We start from the raw sequence: 19,360 nt of genomic DNA on the forward strand, positions 1-19,360 counted from the left end.
TCCTTGGACTGCAAGGAGATCCAACCAGTTCATCCTAAAGGAAATCAGTCCTGAATATTCATTGAAAGGACTGATGCTGAAGCTGAAACTCCAATACTTTGGTCACCTGATGTGAAGCGCTGACTCATTTGAAAAGACCCTGATACTGGGAAAGATTGAAGACGGAAAGAGAAGGGGACAACAGAGGATGAGATGGTTGGATGTCATCGTCAACTCAATGGACATGAGTTTGAGTAAACTCCGGGAGTTGGTGATGGACAGGGAGGCCTGGCATGCTGCAGTTCACAGGGTCGCAAAGAGTCGGAAATGACTGAGTGACTGAACTGAACTGAAGAACTTATAAAAAATTAAAAAAAAAAAAATGTACATAGATACATGTATAATTGAATCACTTTGCTATATACCTGAAGCTAATACAGTATTGTAAATCAACTATACTTTAATAAAACATGGAAACAAACAACTCACTACCCAAAGAGTTCAAAGGTGAGTTGATGCTGGCGAAGTAGGGCTAGAGACCGTCACCAGGGGGAAACCCTTCTTGCTGGAACATCAAACCCTGGGGAGGGCGACAGAGGAGCCCCTGCTACTTGTGCTGGATCTCTGCAATCCTAACTCTTTGGCTTTCTCCCGTTTTCAAAGCTCCCCTATTCCTGGCCTCTCACTGCTCGTCTCCCTGTCTCTCCCTTATTCTGCCCTCCGTGTCTGCTTTAGTCCAAAACAAGTGGTTTCTCCCCGTGACCCTGCACATTGCCTGGTCCCTGCATTGCTCTAGGGGTGGCCAGTCAGGCCCTATTGCAGACTCTCATAGATCCAGGTGAGCTCCTCCAGCTTTGTCTCCAGCTCCCGGGCTTTCTGCCTCATGTTCTCAGCTGATGCTGTCTTTGCCCCCTCCTGCAAGTCCTGTATGTCTTTCACCAAGGAGTACACGTCCAGCGCCAAGAATAAACCTGACGCGACTCCACGGCCGATGCGGGCTGCTCTACTCATTGCCCGAGCTGTGCCTCCAACATGTCCTCTCATGTGGGCACTTAGGACAGAGACTCGCCCGGTGGTTAGGTAGTGCTGAGCAGCGGCTACAAATTGAGGGTTGCCTCTGGCCACCCTGGTGGCATGAATGTATCTCCCAAAGTCTTTAACTTGGTAGAGATTCCATCCATAGGCAATCATTTCGGCTGTGTTAATATGACTGGCCTGCGTTTCTGCTGATGACGTGTTTATCTTTTCCACCACCATGGTGGACACACCTGTCACAGCAGATGCTGCTCCCAGCCCTATTCCAGCAGCTGAGAGTCCCAGACTGAGGCCCGCTGTAAAGGGTGCCAGGATTAGCCCAAGGATGCCAAGGGCACCAGACGCAATGCCGGTGGAGGAGGCTACCACATTGGAGATGGTGCAGTCCCTGTGCACCTTGTCAACATGGTCTGCGAGCTCACGGAGTTTTCTTATGCTCCTCTTCAGCTCCTGTTTTACCTGAGGAAACTCCTTCAGAAACCTCTCCTTTTCCTGCTGGTATTTTTGAAGCCTGTCTGGGTCCTCCCTGGCCAAGTCTGTTTGCAGCTTGATCAGAAATACACGGAGTACATCTGCCTCTTCCCTGTAACAATGAACAGTAAAGCCTTAGAAAGAGAGTTTGCTTGTCTATGAAACAGGCTCCACAAGCTCTATCCTGCATAAACCACAGAGATTTTATTGTAAATCACAAGAATTTTACTAACGTAAAAACTTTGCCAACCTTAAACCCTCATTTGGATATTGTTAGTGCTTCATGTGCTTATTCAAACATGGAATAAATAAGCAAAGGTCATCTTAGGATACCTTTTACTTAAGAGAGATATTTGATAAAGACACCTCAAAGGCAGACCAATACCATCACTTCCAGAATGTGTGTAAAATGGGAACTTCACAGATAAACAAAGAGAAGTAGGATTAGAATAGAAATCCTTCATTCAAGGACTTTAGTGTATAGTGAGGAGTCCATTTGTTCTTTGCTCTTGGCTGCTAGGATGTGGTCCCTAGGCCCCAAGAATATTCTGGCTGATAAGAATGTCCTCATCTGCCTGGGAATTTGGCCTCTGGGCAGTCTGACAAACTGACATGTGATGGGCCTCTGGGTCACGTGGTATCAGTTCTGACCTCCGGAGGAGCTGGGCTCTAGGGCGTTAGTCTGAGCTCTGGGAGGGGCTGGAGATGACAGGTCAGGGTAATTTGTTGTTAAATAGGGTGAGCGTCCTTGGCGGGCAGTGCTCCATGTGTCCTGCCCCACTGAATCCAGGACAGTAACGCATCCTGGGGACAATGAAAGCTTCGTGTGTGAAACCCACCTGGACTCTGCCCTATGGCTGATGGGAAACTGCATCCTTCCCTGTAATAGACCATAACTGGGATCCTGAAGCTTTAAGTGAGTCTGTGAATCCTTTTATTGAGTTCTACAATCTGAGGGTGGTTGTGGGAACCCCCAAATTTGCCCTTGATGGGAAATGTAAGGACAGTCCCAGCACTGTGTCCTCATATTTTTCAGATTGGCTAACTGTGTGCCTAGAATTTTATTTTTTTTTAAATCAAAACTCAGCTAGAAGGACCCTTAACGATCCTATTGCCTGGCATCTGCTCTCACCCAAGCCTGAACCCTTGGCCTTCTCAGCAGAAGGACACTGGGTCTGTCCACTGCCCATATTGACTGGGAAGCAGGAGATGTGCTGTGAGCCCTGTGCTCCGTGGCCCCTCCAGCCCACCTCACTGACTCCTGACCCAGGACCCAGCACCCCTGATCTCTCAGGGGTTTTATGTTAATTTCTGACAGCTACATGAGCCTGCACCCCAAGGCCATGTGCAACTTTATGGAACCTCTAAAGATTCAAGAGACGTGAGGAAACGCCCATCTGAGTGCTGAGCCTGAAGAGACTTGCACTTGCACAGCTGGTGGAGGAAGTGTTTCCTCTTGGGTGGCGATGCGTGAGGCTCCTCAGAATCCCTCAAATGACACACATCAAAGCCACTTACTATGACCCTGGAGGGCTCACTGAACCACACAGCCTTCCCACTGTCAGGGCAGCTCCACGTAGACTAGAAGAGGGTCCCAGATGGAGTGAGAATCCAGGTCCCAGGCAGGGTATGGAGGACACGGTCACCCAGGGCCCTCTAGCCCAGCTTGAGGGGATCCCATCAGGAAGGGAAGAAATGTCCCCTCTCCAACTCCCAGAACCTCTGTTAGAGTCACAGCCCCTTCAGTTCTGTGTCCTTAAGGCCCACTCTCCTCACTCTAGTCCTGGCCCTGCTGCCCAAGCCTGCCTACTAGTCCTACAACCTGGACCCTCTGCTCCACCCTGACTCCTGGGTCTAACCCTGGTCCAGGCCTCCCTGGGCCTTTGGATGAGATGATTGCACTTGGTTCCCCACCTCTGACCTTGCAGTTCACTCTGAGGCCATCACCACAATCCATCAGATTGAATTGCTATTCCCACTGGACACATAACACATAAAAAATCTGAGACTCAAAGTCTTAAACCCACAGGCCCAGAGTTGGGCAGGGCTAGATCCAGGATCCCACCAGGTCCAACCAGTTCCCCTCCAGCCTCTCTGCCTTATTAGCCAGCAGGAACCTGCAGTGTTGGTATAATTCCTAAGATGGAGAATGAAAGAGTTCTAGTCTGAATCCCCAGGAACACAAAATGATGTTTGGGTCAGAATTTTCTGACTTGACCCAAAGGAAGTTCTTCTTGGTTCTCATCTCCAGGAAGAAGGTCCCTGATTCTTCCCAACAAGCTTATTTTAAGATTAAGATTGATTGAACACCTACTCTGTGTCAGCAATCATGAAAAGCACTTGTGTGCATGATCTCAGGGTCCTCACAATAAAACTGAACAGATGATGAAGCAGAGAGTAGTTCAGTAACTTGTCCAAGGTCATATAACCTGCCCTTCCTTCCAGGTTTTGTCTCTTCTGACCCAACGTCATTCACTGCCAATAAATAACACGGAGGAAACATTCCACATAGCATCTTGAGGAGGAACATTCTCGACCCCAACCATAGGATCTGCCTGGAGGAAACCAGTCTGGGAGAATCTTCCTGGGGGCATGTTGGTGACATTCCTGGGGTACCTGCATGGTTACCTGGACAAACCGGCCTCAGTCACAGAATTCTTCCAGGGTTTGTCTTCAGTGAGCAGGAACTGCAGTTGTTCCAATGTCACACTCTCCTGGAAATACTCAATGACATCCTCAAAAAAGTTTTGGCTCTCTAGACAGAAAAATAAAAATTGAAGATTCGAATAAACTATGGTGTGATGTAAATGGTATCGAGTATAAGTGGTTAAAGTTCAACTTTCTGACCAGGATTCATCTGGCATGCTGTTGATGGATTTATCTGGGGTCTCAGGGGGACTGTATGCACCAGCCCCAATTCATAAGTTAATGCCCAGACCCACTCACTCTGCAATGACTGTATTAGAAGATAGGGGGCTTTAAGGCAGTAATTAGGTGAAATGAGGCCTTAAGTGTGGGGCCTTAATTCAGTAATACCAGTGTCCTCATTAAATGAAGAGACGTCAGATCTCTTCCACTCTCTCTCTCTTCCCTGAAGTATTAAGTGTTCTTAGGTTTTCTTTTTCTCATGCATCACTAAGGGAGAAATGAACTCAGGGCTCACTGGGGGGGAACCCACAGCACTAGATCTGTGTTGATTGATGAGGGTGGTGTGGGTGGAGGAAATAACCAAGCACCTGGGTGTCTGTGTGGACATTTGAGAACAACAGAACTAGTGCCTGCCTGAGGCAGTCACCTGGTAATCAGGTGTGTATCATGGGAGCACTGGGCAGAGGCCCTAACACTCCACAGGGGAGAGGGGATTCTAGAGAAGGGGAGAGGTTTCTACTTGGAACTAACACATTCCAGGTAGGGGGGACAGCACGACACTAGGCAGGACCTGCTATGTTGTAGACCCCGGCCCAGGCCACCGACACACATTATATTTGGTCCTCATCACAACGTAGGGAAATATCCTTCTCATTTTACAGGTTAGGTCAGGTCAGGTGCCCCAGATCAGGGAGGCAGATGTGGGAGGCAGCAAAGGCCAGATTGGGGGTCAGTTTAGAGTCCACTGACCCTCACAAAGCTGCTGGGTGGGCAGCAGGGCAAGCGGTGGAGGAAACAGCCTCTGTGTTGACAGCCCAGGGTCTGGGAGCAGAAGAAGGCTTGGACCAAGGGAGAGGGCAGAAGAAGCTCCAGGGGACCTCTTCTCCCTGTCCCACCTGGCCTTGGGGACTTCTTCTGCTGTGTCCAGCCCCCTCCATGGGCTGTCCTGGCCTCACCTCTGAGTCATTAACTGGGGGTCAGGAGGCAGGGGGAGGAAGTTAGCATCTTGGCTGTGGCTCCCTGAGGAGAGGACCAGGAAAGAGGCTGTGGGGACAGACCGCCAAGTGTTAGGGGACTCCCCATTGCCTCTCTGGGGGATGCTTATCCACGCCTTTCTTCGTTCTTGATTACTCAGCAGGTTAATTTGGCCTGAAGGCACCACCCTGAATTCTGGGTCACAAGTAGGAACCTGCCAGAGACAAGGTGGCTGACTACCTGAGTGGTCCCTGGGATCTTTTGAGCTCATGGTGGCAGCAGCAAGGTCTCAGAGATCTCACCCTTCTGTGTGAGGCTGGAAGAAGGTGTCGTTTCACCCTTGGGGAAGAGAAAACAGATTGTGGGCTTGATCATGCGTGAGCAGTGGCTGTAGGGAGCAGCGAGGGGTGTGGTCTCTGGCAGGTTCCCCTGGGACGGCCACCAGCGCCACCAGGGACTTAACCCAGCCTGGTTCTCTGTCCCCTGGGCTCTGCAGATCACTTGTTAAGGAAAGTTACTCATCCTCCCACCGTCCTCCCCAGCCAGAGTCCTGCTCTCCTACTGGGGCACAAGGAGAGGATAATCAGAGAGGAGACAGCCATCTGCGACGTTACAGGAGCAATAAAACCAGAGACAGAAGAACAGGTAGGAAGGGAACACTCTGGAAATTACATGAGGTTGGGAACACATGTATTACTAGTTGGTTATAGGTGATATTGACCCACTGTCTATGATGTGCAGGCTCCTGAAACTCACCTAAACTTAGGTCAGCCCAAGTTTTCAAATTTCTGCTCGAGCTGGGCCTTGAACCTAAGTCTTTCTGATCCAAATCCCAGGTTTGTGATGACTATGCTCTACTTGCTTTAATGTACAAAAATGTCTATTTGTGGATGCATGTTAATCGGAAAAGGGCTCTTTTTACTGCAAATGATGTCATGCACCCTGTGCTCGAGTCTCTGCCTTGATAAAGTTCCCGGTGCTGTAGCTCCCACAGCCCACATCTTCCTCGCTTCTGCAATAGCCTTTATCCCACAGACCTTTTTTCTGGAGTCCCACCAGCCCCACTCCAATCCCTGCAGCCCTGCCCTGGTCAGCTGAGGACCTGAATGGTGTCCTCTTTGCTGTCCACTCCTGATTGTTGGACTTCAGGCTGTTTTTAATTCTTTATGTAAATAATAGTGCAAAGAACACCGTTCTTGCATAAAACTTTGCCTACATTTAAGATTCTTTCATTAAACTCTTTCTAGAAGTAGAATGACTGGATCCAAGGGTATCAACACCTAACATTTTTTCATACTTAAGCTACTTTGTTATGCAAAGAAACTGTACAAGTTTACATTCACACATATCGTATGTGATGGTGTCCATCCTTGTCTTGCCAATTCTCTGTTATTTTTTAAATAGCAGATCTTTATATAGAGAGAACTTCTTCTGGTTCCAGTTGTGACTCTCTTGTGTTGGGAAATGAGAAAAGAAAGCATGTTAATTACACTTAGGCAGTAGTTTAAGAAGGCAAAAGAGTACTTATTTAAGTATTCTTCCTGAGACCTGACTGAAATGATAGTAAAGGTCCTTATAGTTACAGTAACAGCTACTTGTGAGAATGGGTTGTAATTCTGATTTTTCTCTGCACTGGTAGTTACTCTAAGACTTTTTAAATTATAATCCATATTGTTCTGATAACCAGGAGGTGTGTACCACTATATCCCCATTTACAGCTAAGGAAGCTGACGCATAGACGTTCTGTGATTTGCCCAAGGTCAGAAAACTTGTTCAGGGAGTACTGGGTCCCACCCCACTCTCTGGGCTCAAGATCCCATACCCGGTTTCTTCTCACTTTGCTGCTAACAATAATAGTAATTAAAAGCAGCCTTGGCGGTGGCAGGAACCCAGAGTCTTCACACTCCCTCCCTTGGCTAAAAACTATGACTGCTCCTTATTTACCAATTGCACCTTTATCCTTGCTCTGGTCTCCCCTCTCCATAGATAGAGTTACCGACACAATCATTGGTAAAACTGCCCCTGCCATTCTCTACAGCACCCAATCTAGAGTGGCCCAACTTCCTTAGAGTTTCCCCAAACCCCCTAATCTGAGCCCTGATCCTAGAATCTTTCTATCACCTTCCCTCTGCAGTGCCCAAGGTTCCCCTCAAGAAGAGTAACCTTCAGCTTGATTACCAGGGGTATGCTTGTTGGCAGAGGCTGTGGGCACTGACTGTGTGGATGGGAGAGAATTTACACAGACAGGCCCACCTCCAGGCATGTGGGAGAGGAGAGCTGGCTGGTCCCTTGCCTCCTTCTCTGCCTTAAAGCTGTAGGACCCCAGGAGCCAGGGCAGCCAATTGAAACTGGGAAACACAAGGACCAAGAGCCAAGGCAGAGAGAGGAGGAGAGCTTGGGCAGAAAGGGCTGATCCTGGATGATGCCGAACACTTGAAAATGCATTTGGACCCTTGAGCTCATCTTTCTGACCTTCTCTCCCATTCTTGTCCTGGTCCTGACCCTTGACTGGGGCCTCAGCTGGGTGTGGATGCTGGACAGTATTTCCGCTGCTGGATTACTATCTGGGGTGTCTTCCTCTGTTAGCCTCTGACTGGTCACTTCCCGAAAAGCCTATCAGTGGGAGAGAGGAGAACCCTGAAAACACTGTCCCCACCCAACTATGTGGCCAGATACAGAGGCCTCCCCTCCATGTGGGCAGAGATTCTCACCAAATATCTCCCTCCATGTGGCTACAAGTCATCCACCTTGGGCAGGGAAAGGAGGGGTTAGGGCAGGATCAAGTGCAGAGTCCTTAGCCCATCACCAGGCCCTCCTGATGCTCCTCCTCCTGTCCTCCTCACCCTCCTGACCCCACAGGGCCTGGTCCAGGGGCCTGGAGGACTCCCAGCTCCCTGGACTCTGATTCCCCCCAGCCTCCAGGCCTTCGCTCAGGCTGCACCTCCCCCTGCAATGCCTTTCCCCACCTGCTTCACCAGCTGAAATGTTACCTGTAATTAGCATTCCCACTCCAAAGCCTCCTTCCCCTGCTGTCTCCCCCAGTTCCTGTCCAGTCACCCCTGGAATCTTGCACTTTCCTGGTTGCGGGTCTGTTTGTGTGGAGTTCCTGCATCTCCGAGCACTGGGCAGGGGCCCTGTTTCTTCTCTGCTGCTCCTCCTGCTCTGGGACCTCTGGGTTCCCTCCACCCACCTGGACATATTCTGGCTACAATACGAGGTGTGGGACCCATTACTGGGACATGAAACCACCAACTTTTGAAGACACAGTACCACACTTCTTTTACCTGCAGTTGGGTAATTCCATTTGTTTTCCTTATCTGTCTTGATAAAAGCTCTTTTTGACAGAGAGGGCCACCAGATTTCTGAGTGTTTCCATTTATGGGTGTCCCTTGCTTTCCAAAAGATCACTCTCTGCCCCTAAACTGTGCAGTGAGGCCTACATCCTCTTCACACTATGCCATCTTGGTTTAGGAAAGCTTTTGTAGGAATACTGTACTTTCAGGTGGCAGGAAACACCTGTATTTCCTCATGTTTCCTTACTCCAGCCATGATATTTTTACAGGAGGAGGAAGAGGAAGAGAGAATTGTGGAAAGACATCGGCTCCTGCTAAAATCTGAATAATGCCTTACTGCACTGGAGGCTCCTTTAAAGGCAGAACAAAACAGTGTATTCCTTTTTGATTGCAGTAGGTACCTCTTAAGTAAATCCTGCTTTAAGGGGATAAAGCAGCAGACATGCAGGAAGGAAGGTAGGGAGTCTGGGAGAGCAGGACAGGAGGAGGAGAAAAAAAGAAGGAGGGAGAAGGTAGAAGTAGGAATAAAAAGAGAAGGAAGAAGAAAAAAAAAGCTCTAATCACTTAGTAAAACCTAAAGGGATCTAAAGGTAAACCAGAATGAAAGAAATGAAAACATTATGCAAAACATACTGGAAAAATACTGCTAACTTGATGAAAACTGTCTCACCAAGACACAGATCCCAGAAACGATTGGACCTCTTAAAAATTTGAAATTGCTTAGGGCACTGCAAACCAAATCAAAATGCAAGGAATCTGGAGACAGTGTCTGCAATACTTAGAGAAGATAATGGTGAGTATCCCCAACACAGGGAGAAGCTACAAACCCATATGAGCAGACTGAAACCAGCTTTTAAAACTGGGTAAGAGAACTGAACAAACACTCCCTGGGGAGGTGGCCTGTCCAGGGTCACACAGCTCTCCATGGGCAGAGTAGAGGCCAAGACCAGGCCTTCTGACACTGGTATGTAAGTAGGGAATGTGATTTTCTTTTCTTTTATGTAAACTGATCAAATTGAACCCTCTGTTTTTATTTTTTTCTTTTTCACTTTTTAGCTGCACTGTTCACTATGTGGGATCTTAATTCCCCAACCAGGGACTGAACCCACAACCCCTTCAGTGGAAGCAGGTCGTCTTAACCACTGGACCTCCAAGGAAGTCACAGGAATATAATTTTAATAACCCCAAAGTTCCTAAGTTTATCTCTGCCTGTCTAAACACATAGACCTAAGCCTATCCCCTCCTGGTACACTAGTGTATCTATAGTTTGACTTTTTATCTTTATATTGCAAAACCAGGATCACAATGCCGACGTTGTGTAGTGAGCCCTTTTCACTTCCTCCATCTGGACCATCTTCCCCACACGTGATCAACCATCATGGGCAGCCCTGAGCTGAGGACCCAGAGAACACAGGAAGGCAATGCCCTTCCTTTTCCCACTTGGTCTCCTGCCCCTCCCCTCTCAGGTCTCAGTTTCCCTCTAGGAGCTGGCACTGAGCAGGCACTCAGAGACAGGGTGGTGATGAACCTGGATTCCTTGTATCTCAAAAGGAACCCTTTCCCCACCCTGGGGGCAGCCACAAGGTGGCCAGGCCATAGGAGAAGAGGCTTTCATTCTCCTGTCCTCTACCCACCTGCTTTCTCCAGATTTCCCAAAGGGCTGAGCACCCCCAACACCCTCCTTCCTTCTGGGATCACCACTCACATCTCAGGAGTCCACATCCTGAGCTGAGCCCACCTGAGCAAGTGTCTGACCTCCCTCTGCACCGTTTATGGACCTCGGGGGTGGGAGGAAGCCCTCAGACACACCTGCCCCCACATCCAGGCTCTGCCCCTGCTTAAGCTGCCCCTCTGGCCATGACCTCATCTCTCTGAGCTTCTGTTTCCTTCTTCTGTCAACTAGTGACAATCATCGTTTTCTTAGACGGTTGTCCTGAGGATGGGGAGATTCGCAGGGTCCTACCCCCTTGCTTACCCAGGAGTCTTCCTCTGGCCGAGTGTGAACAAGATCCAGTTGTTCTCAGCTCTGCAGATGCAGCCACCAGCTGTGCAGTAAACTATACACACCATCTGGGCCCAGCTATACCTGGAGAAGCAAAAGGGAAAGTGAACGCCCTTCCATCTGGGTTGCTCAGATTAAGCAATCACCCTGCCCACCAGGCCCCACACTGAGCTAATCCCATCCTCCCTGTTGACTGCCTTAGATAACCAAGCCCAGTCCTGTCCTGTGGAGTCCTTCATGGCCGAGCACATTGTGCCCTGGCCTCTGTGAAGGAAGACCTGCCAGCAACAGACTGAGGTCCTTTGCCAATAGTGCTCCATCTACTCCAGGGCTGTCTTCCCAGCCCCTCCACCCTCTCCATCCACCCTCACTCACCAGCCTGCCTGCCTTATTCACCTTCGCACTGCCAGCACTTGGCACAGTCCCAGAAGATACCAGCTGCTCACTGCATACTGGTCGTACTCCTGCTGCTGAGGGGCACACTCATGTGGGTTCCAGGCACTTCCTCCCTCAGATCCTTCTTCCAGAAACACCTGCTCCTACCACTTGGCAAAGTTATGCTCATCTTTCAAAGCCCAATCCTGGCATCACTTTGCCTGAGAAATCCTCAGGAAGTGCCCTGCTCTGATCCCATGGTACCTGGGAGAGGGCCCTAAGTCCACCGCTTAGCCATTCTGTGCATGTCACATACAACCCTTATAGACTCACTTCAGTTCAGTTCATTCACTCAGTCATGTGTCCAACTCTTTGCAGTCCCATGGATTGCAGCACACCAGGCTTCCCTGTCCATCACCAGCTCCTGGAGCTTGCTCAAACTCATGTCCATTGAGTCAGTGATGTCTGGGTCCCTGTAGTCTTGTCCATGAGGGCAACAAAGACACCAGTGACTTTGGTCCCAGTGGCTCAGGCTGGGTGACCAAGGCCATGTGGATGGATGCAGAGTTCACAGGCAGGGCTGAGAGCACACTGCTCTTTTCTACCTCAACTTATTTTCACTTGACAATAGGTCTATTTGGGAGGACTTTTGTAGGAAGTCCAGAGTCTTAGCAACTTAGGAAAGTCTACAAGAGAGGGCCAACCCTGTTTCCTCTGCCCATGATGATTCTTTTCTGGGGAACCTAAAAGGAAATAGGGTTTGTTCTCTCATGAGAGCATCAGTCAAGGTGCTCACTTCTTCTCACACTGTCATCTAGCACCTGACTCAGAAGTAAGGGCAGGACGGGGAGGGGGAGGGGACAGCAGATTGAGTCCCCAAGGTCAGGAGGAGAAGGGGAGGTGGCCTCCCAGCACCCCTGGAGCTTCTCCTGCTCTCTCCCTTGGGCTCAGCCTCCTCCTGCTCCCAGGCCCTGGGGCGTCACCACAGAGGCCCTTTCCTCTAGCTCTTGCCCTTGTCCACCCAGCTGCTCTGTGAGGTCAGCGGACCCTGAACTAAATCCCAGTCTGGCCTTTGCCACGTCCCACCTGTGTGACCTGGAGCTCCTTACCTGACCTCACCTTAAGATGGAAATCATGTTTCCCTATGTGTTCATGAGGGTGAAATCACGTGTGTGTCCATGTCCGGGGCCAGTGCCTGCCACACGGTAGGTCCTGCCTAGTGTGCTGCTGTCCCCTCTACCTGGAATGTATTGGTTTCAGGTGGAAACCTCTTTCTCTAGAATCCCCCCTCCCCCATGCTGTGTTAGGGCATTTTTCCCAGGGCTCCCTTATCATCACTTAACATCACTTTGTGTTGGAAGACCTTTTAGGACTAACACCCAAAAAAGATGTCCTTTTCATGATAGGGGACTGGAATGCAAAAGTAGGAAGTCAAGAAACACCTGGAGTAACAGACAAATTTGGCCTTGGAGTACAGAATGAAGCAGGGCAAAGGCTAATAGAGTTATGCCAAGAGAACGCACTCGTCATAGGAAACACCCTGTTTAACAACACAAGAGAAGACTCCACACATGGACATCACCAGATGGCCAACATTGAAAATAGATTGATTATATTCTTTGCAGTGAAAGATCGAGAAGCTCTATTCGGTCAGCAAAAATAAGACTGGGAGCTGACTGTGGCTCAGATCATGAACTCCTTATTGCCTAATTCAGACTTAAATTGAAGAAAGTAGGGAAAACCACTAGACCAATCTGGTATGACCTAAATCAAATCCTTTGTGATTATATAGTGGAAGAGAGAAATAAATTTAAGGGACTAGATCTGATAGAGTGCCTGATGAACTATGGATGGAGGTTTGTGACATTGTATAGGAGGCAGGGATCAAGACCATCCCCAAGAAAAGGAAATGCAAAAAAGCAAAATGGCTGTCTGAGGAGGCCTTACAAATAGCTGTGAAAAGAACAGAAGCGAAAGGGAAAGGAGAAAAGGAAAGATGTACCCATTTAAATGCAGAGTTCCAAAGAATAGCAAGGAGAGATAAGAAAGCCTTCCTCAGTGATCTGTGCAAAGAAATAGAGGAAAATGATAGAATGGGAAAGACTAGAGATCTCTTCAAGAAAATTAGAGGTACCAAAGGGACATTTCAGGCAAAGATGGGCTCAGTAAAGGACAAAAATGGTATGGACCTAACAGAAGCAGAAGATATTAAGAAGAGGTGGCAAGAATACACAGAGGAACTGACAAAAAAGATCTTCACAATCCAGATAATCACAATGGTGTGATCCCTCACCTAGAGCCAAACATCCTGGAATGTGAAGTCAAGTGGGCCTTAGTAAGCATCACTACCAACAAAGCTAGTGGAGGTGATGGGATTCCAGTTGAGCTATTTCAAATCCTAAAAGATGAAGCTGTGAAAGTGCTGCACTCATTATGCCAGCAAATTTGGAAAACTTAGCAGTGGGCACAGGACTGGAAATGGTCAGTTTTCATCCCAATCCCAAAGAAAGGCAATGCCAAAGAATGCTCAAACTACCTTACAATTGCACTCATCAAACACGCTCGTAAAGTAGTGCTCAAAATTCTGCAAGCCAGGTCTCAGCAATACGTGAACCGTGAACTTCGAGACATTGAAGCTGGTTTTAGAAAAGGCAGAGGAACAGAGATCAAATTGCAAACATTTGCTGGATCATTGAAAAGCAAGAGAGTTCCAGAAAAACATCTATTTCTGCTCTATTGACTATGCCAAAGCCTTTGACTCTGTGGATCACAATCAACTGTGGAAAATTCTGAAGGAGATGGGAATCCCTGACCACCTGACCTGCGCATTGAGAAACCTGTATGTAGGTCTGGAAGCAACAGTTAGAACTGGACATGGAACAACAGACTGGTTCCAAATAGGAAAATGCGTATGTCAAGGCTGCATATTGCCACCCTGCTTATTTAACTTATATGCAGAATACATCATGAGAAACTCTGGGCTGATTGAAGCACAAGCTGGAATCAAGATTGCTGGGAGAAATATCAATAACCTCAGATATGCAGAGGACACCATCCTAATGGCAAAAAGTGAAGAAGAATTAAAGGGCCTCTTGATGAAAGTGAAAGAGCTGAGTTTCAACTGACCCAACTAAACGTTGAGTTAAAGATCAACATTCAGAAAACTAAGATAATGGCATCCAGTCCCAACAATTTATGGCAGACTGATGGGGAAACAGTAGAAGCAGTGGCTGGCTTCATATTTGGGGCTACAAAATCATTGCAGAAGGTGACTGCAGCCATGAAATTAAAAGACACTTAGTCCTTGGAAGGAAAGTTATGACCAACCTAGACAGCATTTTAAAAAGCAGAGACATTACTTTGCCAGCAAAGGTCTGTCTAGTCAAGGCTCTGGTTTTTCCAGTGGTCATGTATGGATGTGAGAGTTGGACTGTGAAGAAAGCTGAGCACAAAAGAAATGATTCTTTTGAACTATGAAGGAGACTCTTGAGAGTCCCTTGGACTGCAAGGAGATCCAACCAGTCCATCCTAAAGGAGATGAGTCCTCGGTGTTCATTGGAAGGACTGATGCTGAAGCTGAAACTCCAATACTTTGGCCACCTCATGGGAAGAGCTGACTCATTTGAAAAGACCCTGATGCTGGGAAAGATTGAGGGCAGGAGAAGAAGGGGATGACAGAGGATGAGATGGCTGGATGGCATCCCTGACTCGAAGGACATGAGTTTGGGAAACTCTGGGAGTTGGTGATGGACAGGGAAGCTTGGCGTGCTGCAGTCCATGGGGTCGCAAAGTCGGACACGACTGAGCGGCTGAACTGAACTGAACTGAATGTTAGTTAATCAAATGGCCTAGGAAGAAGTTGGTGCATTTTGAAGTATTACTGAAATGGAACAGGAGCCTATGGTCCTTGCCCCCCCCTCCCCGCCCCCCCACCTGCCACTAAGTCCTCTGTGGTCTTTTGCCTGTGGAAAACTTAATCAAAGAATAAATTTGATCAGAGAAGTGAGAAATGCTGAAACAAAGGAAAACAAAATAAGGAGATAAATAATGTAGTCATTAAGGATTTTCAAGGACCTTTAGTTCTTTCTCAAGGGCTATAGGTCCTATTCTAAGCCTTATCCTGTGAGCTGTCTAACAGATACTAAAACACCAGGTGGAGAAGTTAGCTACATGACGACCAGACTTACACCCAGGACTTGAGCTGCCACAATTCCGAGAAGTGACCACAAAGAAATGGGAACAAGTGCACCCTGGAACTGAAGATTAACTGTGCCTAAAACAACCAAGATGATGCCAGCCAGACCAGTGGTGACCAGTTGAAGATGACTGTTAGAGATGACTCTGCTGTTTCTGCATGTGACGCCACCACCCCCTCAACTCTGTCTATAAATGCTCTCACCTCCTGCTTGTCCGGGGCGTGTGGGGAGACAGGCTGAGGACAGATGTCCGCCACCCTCCCCTGCAGTTGCCAGCATCTGAATGAAATAAAGCAAACTTTCCTTTCCACCAACTTGCCTGTTTACTGGCTTTTGAGTGGCAAGCAGAGGGACCCTCCCATGCATACCTTTTGGTAACATTACCTGAGGCGGGATAAGGGTGAGGGTGGGGCTGGAACTGTCCGCAATCCTAACGTGGAACGATTTACTTCTATGACGAGTCTTTTTTAAGAACCCATGTGGCTGCTGGCCTGTCAGCCAGTCCCCACACTGTCTGAGTCGGTCTCTTCTCTTGTGAACTCCGTGCACAGAAGGTTCTGGGGCTCTGGGGGCACGTCTCCAGAGTTTTGTTCTAATGTCACCACTTGCTGCAGAGCTCTGCAGCCATAGAGCTTGTGGCAGGGGCCCTGAGAGGAACTCCACGGCCCAGAGCACCAATTGAGGGCAGCCTCTGGACATAGGTCAGGGGTTCTCACAGGCAATCAACCCCACCAGGTGATTTCCAGGGCACTCGTTGGAGAACCACTGTCATGGATCATTGGGTTCAGTTGGTACGGCTGTAGCCTGGATACCAGAAGTTCCTCTTTAAACTAGAACTCTTAAATTGAGTGCTTTCAGTAGTGCTTCTTTTTTTCCCATGGTAAGGGAAGAATTGCCCACATTCTGGTGAAATTCTGGAGATTCTGGTGACAGTGGGTAGGGTTGCAGGTCAAGCAATCTGTGGGATACTGTGCCCCCTCCATGCAGGCCCCCTGGCATTCTTGCCCTGCTGGATGAGGAGTGCTGCTTCTCCAAAGCCACGGGAAAGAGCTTCGAGGAGAACGTGGTGCAGGATTAGGACACCAACCCCAAGTTCCAGAAGCCCAAGCAGCTGAAGGACAAAGCAGATTTCTGCATCATCCACTTCACTAGCAACATGAGGAGTGCACACAAAGGATGGTGTGGATGGACCTTCTTGGGAGACAGAGAGACGATTCTATGACCTTGAGCCCTGAGGTGGGGGACAGGTGGGCGGTACTTATTCATCATCACATATTCCATTTTGCTAGAAGCTTGCAGCAGTCCTGTAAGGTGCTCAGACTGTGTATTATTATTAGGTTCATTTTCCAGGTAAGGAAGTGAGATTGTGCTGAAGGTGCTGGCTCTGGAGTTTGTATTGGGGCTCTGTGTCTGTGATATTTTGGGCCAGACAATTCACCTCTCTGAGTCTTGGTTGCCTCACATGGAAATTGGGGGTGACCAGCACTGTATCAGGGAACATGAATGAAATAGTCTTGGGAAGCCTAGCACTGCACTGTCAGTACTCTGCAGCAGGGCCTCTCAGCCTCCACATTGCCCTTCTTGAGGGGTTGAGGCTGGATCCGTCTTTACTCTCCAGGACTGTCCTGTGAATTGTAGGATGTTTAGCAGCAGCCCCGACTCCTCCCCACCAAGATCAGTGGGGCAATCCCTGCTTGAAGCAGCCAGTAAGGCCTCCAGACACCCCAAACATCTGCAAGGTGTGGCCAGTAAGTGGCTGAGCTGCCGCCACACCTGCTGGCGCACCTTCCCTGGTTGGCTTGTTCCTGGGGCTTGGCCCTGACCGAGCAGGACTGTCCTGAGTCTGCAGCAGTCCAAGCTTAGACTAAAGCTGGTCCTTCTCAGCATGTTGTGCTGTTGGTACAGAATATCTAGCAGTTGGTTACTCTTGGAGGTGTGATGAGCCAGGCTGTACTCAGTCTCCCCGTCAATGACAACTGGTGACAGGAGACTTATACTGATGCAATGCTGCTCCCAAGCCACCTCGGGCCCTCGGCCACCATCCTCCATGTGGCCCCGCACTGCTTGGCCTCGCGTGCTTGACTCCTCTGGCTCCTTAGTATGTTGAAGCCACTCGTGACTTTCAAATGCCTGTTTAAAGAAACTCCATTTCTCTAGTTATCTAATGTCACCTGAACCCCCTTGTCCATTGGCACCTTGGTTAGAAATGCACGTGGGCAGAGATGTTTGCAGGTAAGGTCTTTTCAGGGCCGAGGATTTTCTTTCCCTGCAAGTCTGACTCATTATCTGACCTGCGCTGCTGAACCCCACTTGCCCACTTTCCTGTTTTCTTTCAGTCTCATTTCCCTCTACCAGGTGAGGCTGCCTACAGCCTTGGGCCCAACCCTAGCTCTAAGCCGGCCCTCGACTTTGGCCTTGTTCCAGGGTTCCTTGGTGGCAGGGGTAGCCTCTTGGAGAGGGCTAGCAGCCGGCTCTCCTCCTCTAGATTGAAGCCCTTGAGCTCGACAGCAACCTGTACCGCATCAGCGAGAGCAAGGTCTTCTTCTGGGCCAGCGTGCTGGCCCCCCTTGAGGAGGAGCGGGACCTGAAGATCGCGGACGTCATCATCAGCTTCCAGGCCTGCTGCAGGGGCTACCTGGCCAGGAGGTATGTCCCGGGATGCCCACCCACAGCTCAGGGCCCCCAGCTGTCCTGTGATGGAGGCACTGAGGAAGCGGGGCCTGGGCGCCCTCATGCCGGCAGGTGGGGCCGGGGAGGCCCATGTGCTTTCCCTGCCCCCCTGCTTCCTGGATTTCTGCCTGAGGTTTAAAGTGAGCAGGCGGGAGGGGTGACTGTGCTCAGATTTTCCCTGCAGGAAAACCCCTGCTTCCCACTGTTCCTCCAGGGTGACTCCCAGAAGATCCCAAGCTCCAGGGAGGAAGCGTCCTTGAGTCACGGCAGCTCCTGTGTGGTCAGGGGCGGACTTGTGCAGGTCAGTGGGCAGGACAGCTGAACGTTTACCTCCTGACCCCTCTGAATCTGTGGTCAGGGGTGTCTGTTCCAGCCTGAACTCTGAACTCTGTGGACAGAGCATGAGTGTGTGGTGTTTGGACAAATGGACTTTTGCAGGACATGAGCTGCTGATGTTCTCCTGCCAAATGGAAGTCCCTGAGTTACTGGAAGAAATCCCCTGCCTCTCCCTTCCCCAGCTCCACTCCCCTCAACCCCTCTTCCTTATCTGCAAAATCAAATTGAATTCCTGGCTTTTATTATGGGTGATTGTAATACCAAACATTAGTGTGTGGTCCTCATGAAATAACACTCATCACTCTTATGTCCCTCCCCTAAAATCAGGGTGGAGGCGGCCATGATGGCCCAGGGACATTTCCTGGGATGAAGCAGCCCTGATGGAAGGTCAAGCAGGCCTCCAGAAGTGGTCAGGGTTCCAGGAAAACTGCAGCCCCTTCTGCTTGGGACAAGCAGAAAAGTCCGCTAGCAGTCCAGCTGCAGGACTCTCAGGCTGTGGGATCTTTGCTTCTCAGTTTCTTTATCTGTACAGTGGAGCCGACAGTTCCTAGAGTTGATGTGAGAATTAAATAGGAAATGTGAGGATGGTGCCAGCAGGGACCCTGGCATATGCTCAGTCCTCTCCCCACAATGAGTCTCTTCTCAGGCACTAAAAAGGAAAAGGACTAGCTCTCTCTTGTAGACTTTTCTGAGTTACCAGGACACTAACCTTCCTGTCAAAGTCCTTGCTTTGGAGAGAAAGATATCTGTTGTCAGGTGGAAATAAGCCAGGGGAGAAAAGAAGTGTGCTCTCAGCCCTTCCTACAAACTTAGGCATCCACCTAATGGCGGTGACCATCAAGGCCAGCCCTCCTCCTGTGGGTCACTGGGACAAAAGGCACCTGTATCATCCCTCTCATCAAGGCCAAGTCTAGAAGGATCTGAGCACAAGTGTTGAGGGTAGAGGCATGGATAGAGTGACTGAAGGGTGGCCTTAGGCCCCTCTCCCAGATACTGTGGGAGCAGAACATGGGACAGTGGACTCTAAACCCACATGGACATGGCTCTCAGGAAAACAACATGACCAGTATGTGGTGAGCAGCTGGTATGTTCCAGGACTGTGCCACGTGCTGGTGGCATCAAGATGAATAAGGCAGGCAGGTGGGTGAGAGTGAGTGGAT

At 49.3% G+C, this 19,360-nt stretch overlaps 1 protein-coding gene across 1 annotated transcript; it reads right to left on the reverse strand.

Moving 5' to 3' along the window:
* Nucleotides 1-505: 505 nt before the first annotated feature.
* Nucleotides 506-15,661, reverse strand: LOC133043340 (apolipoprotein L3-like). The gene is made up of 5 exons (XM_061124157.1): nucleotides 15,579-15,661; nucleotides 10,597-10,707; nucleotides 5,569-5,667; nucleotides 4,114-4,240; nucleotides 506-1,597 (listed from the first exon to the last, which is right to left on the reverse strand). Exons 3-5 carry the CDS (start codon nucleotides 5,597-5,599, stop codon nucleotides 793-795), a joined length of 963 nt encoding a protein of 320 aa, XP_060980140.1. The 5' UTR covers nucleotides 5,600-5,667; nucleotides 10,597-10,707; nucleotides 15,579-15,661; the 3' UTR covers nucleotides 506-792.
* Between the last annotated feature and the right edge of the window lie 3,699 nt (nucleotides 15,662-19,360).

The sequence above is a fragment of the Dama dama genome, chromosome 22 (genome assembly GCF_033118175.1).
Source record: "Dama dama isolate Ldn47 chromosome 22, ASM3311817v1, whole genome shotgun sequence".
Lineage (NCBI taxonomy): Eukaryota > Metazoa > Chordata > Mammalia > Artiodactyla > Cervidae > Dama > Dama dama.

Coding starts and splice junctions, on each gene's coding strand:
- LOC133043340 (XM_061124157.1), bottom strand. CDS start 5,599: ATGAGCTCAAAAGATCCCAGGGACCACTCAG. Junction 4,241..5,568: donor AGATCCCAGGGACCACTCAG/GTAGTCAGCCAC, acceptor TTTTCTGTCTAG/AGAGCCAAAACTTTTTTGAG. Junction 1,598..4,113: donor ACTGAGGCCGGTTTGTCCAG/GTAACCATGCAG, acceptor TCATTGTTACAG/GGAAGAGGCAGATGTACTCC.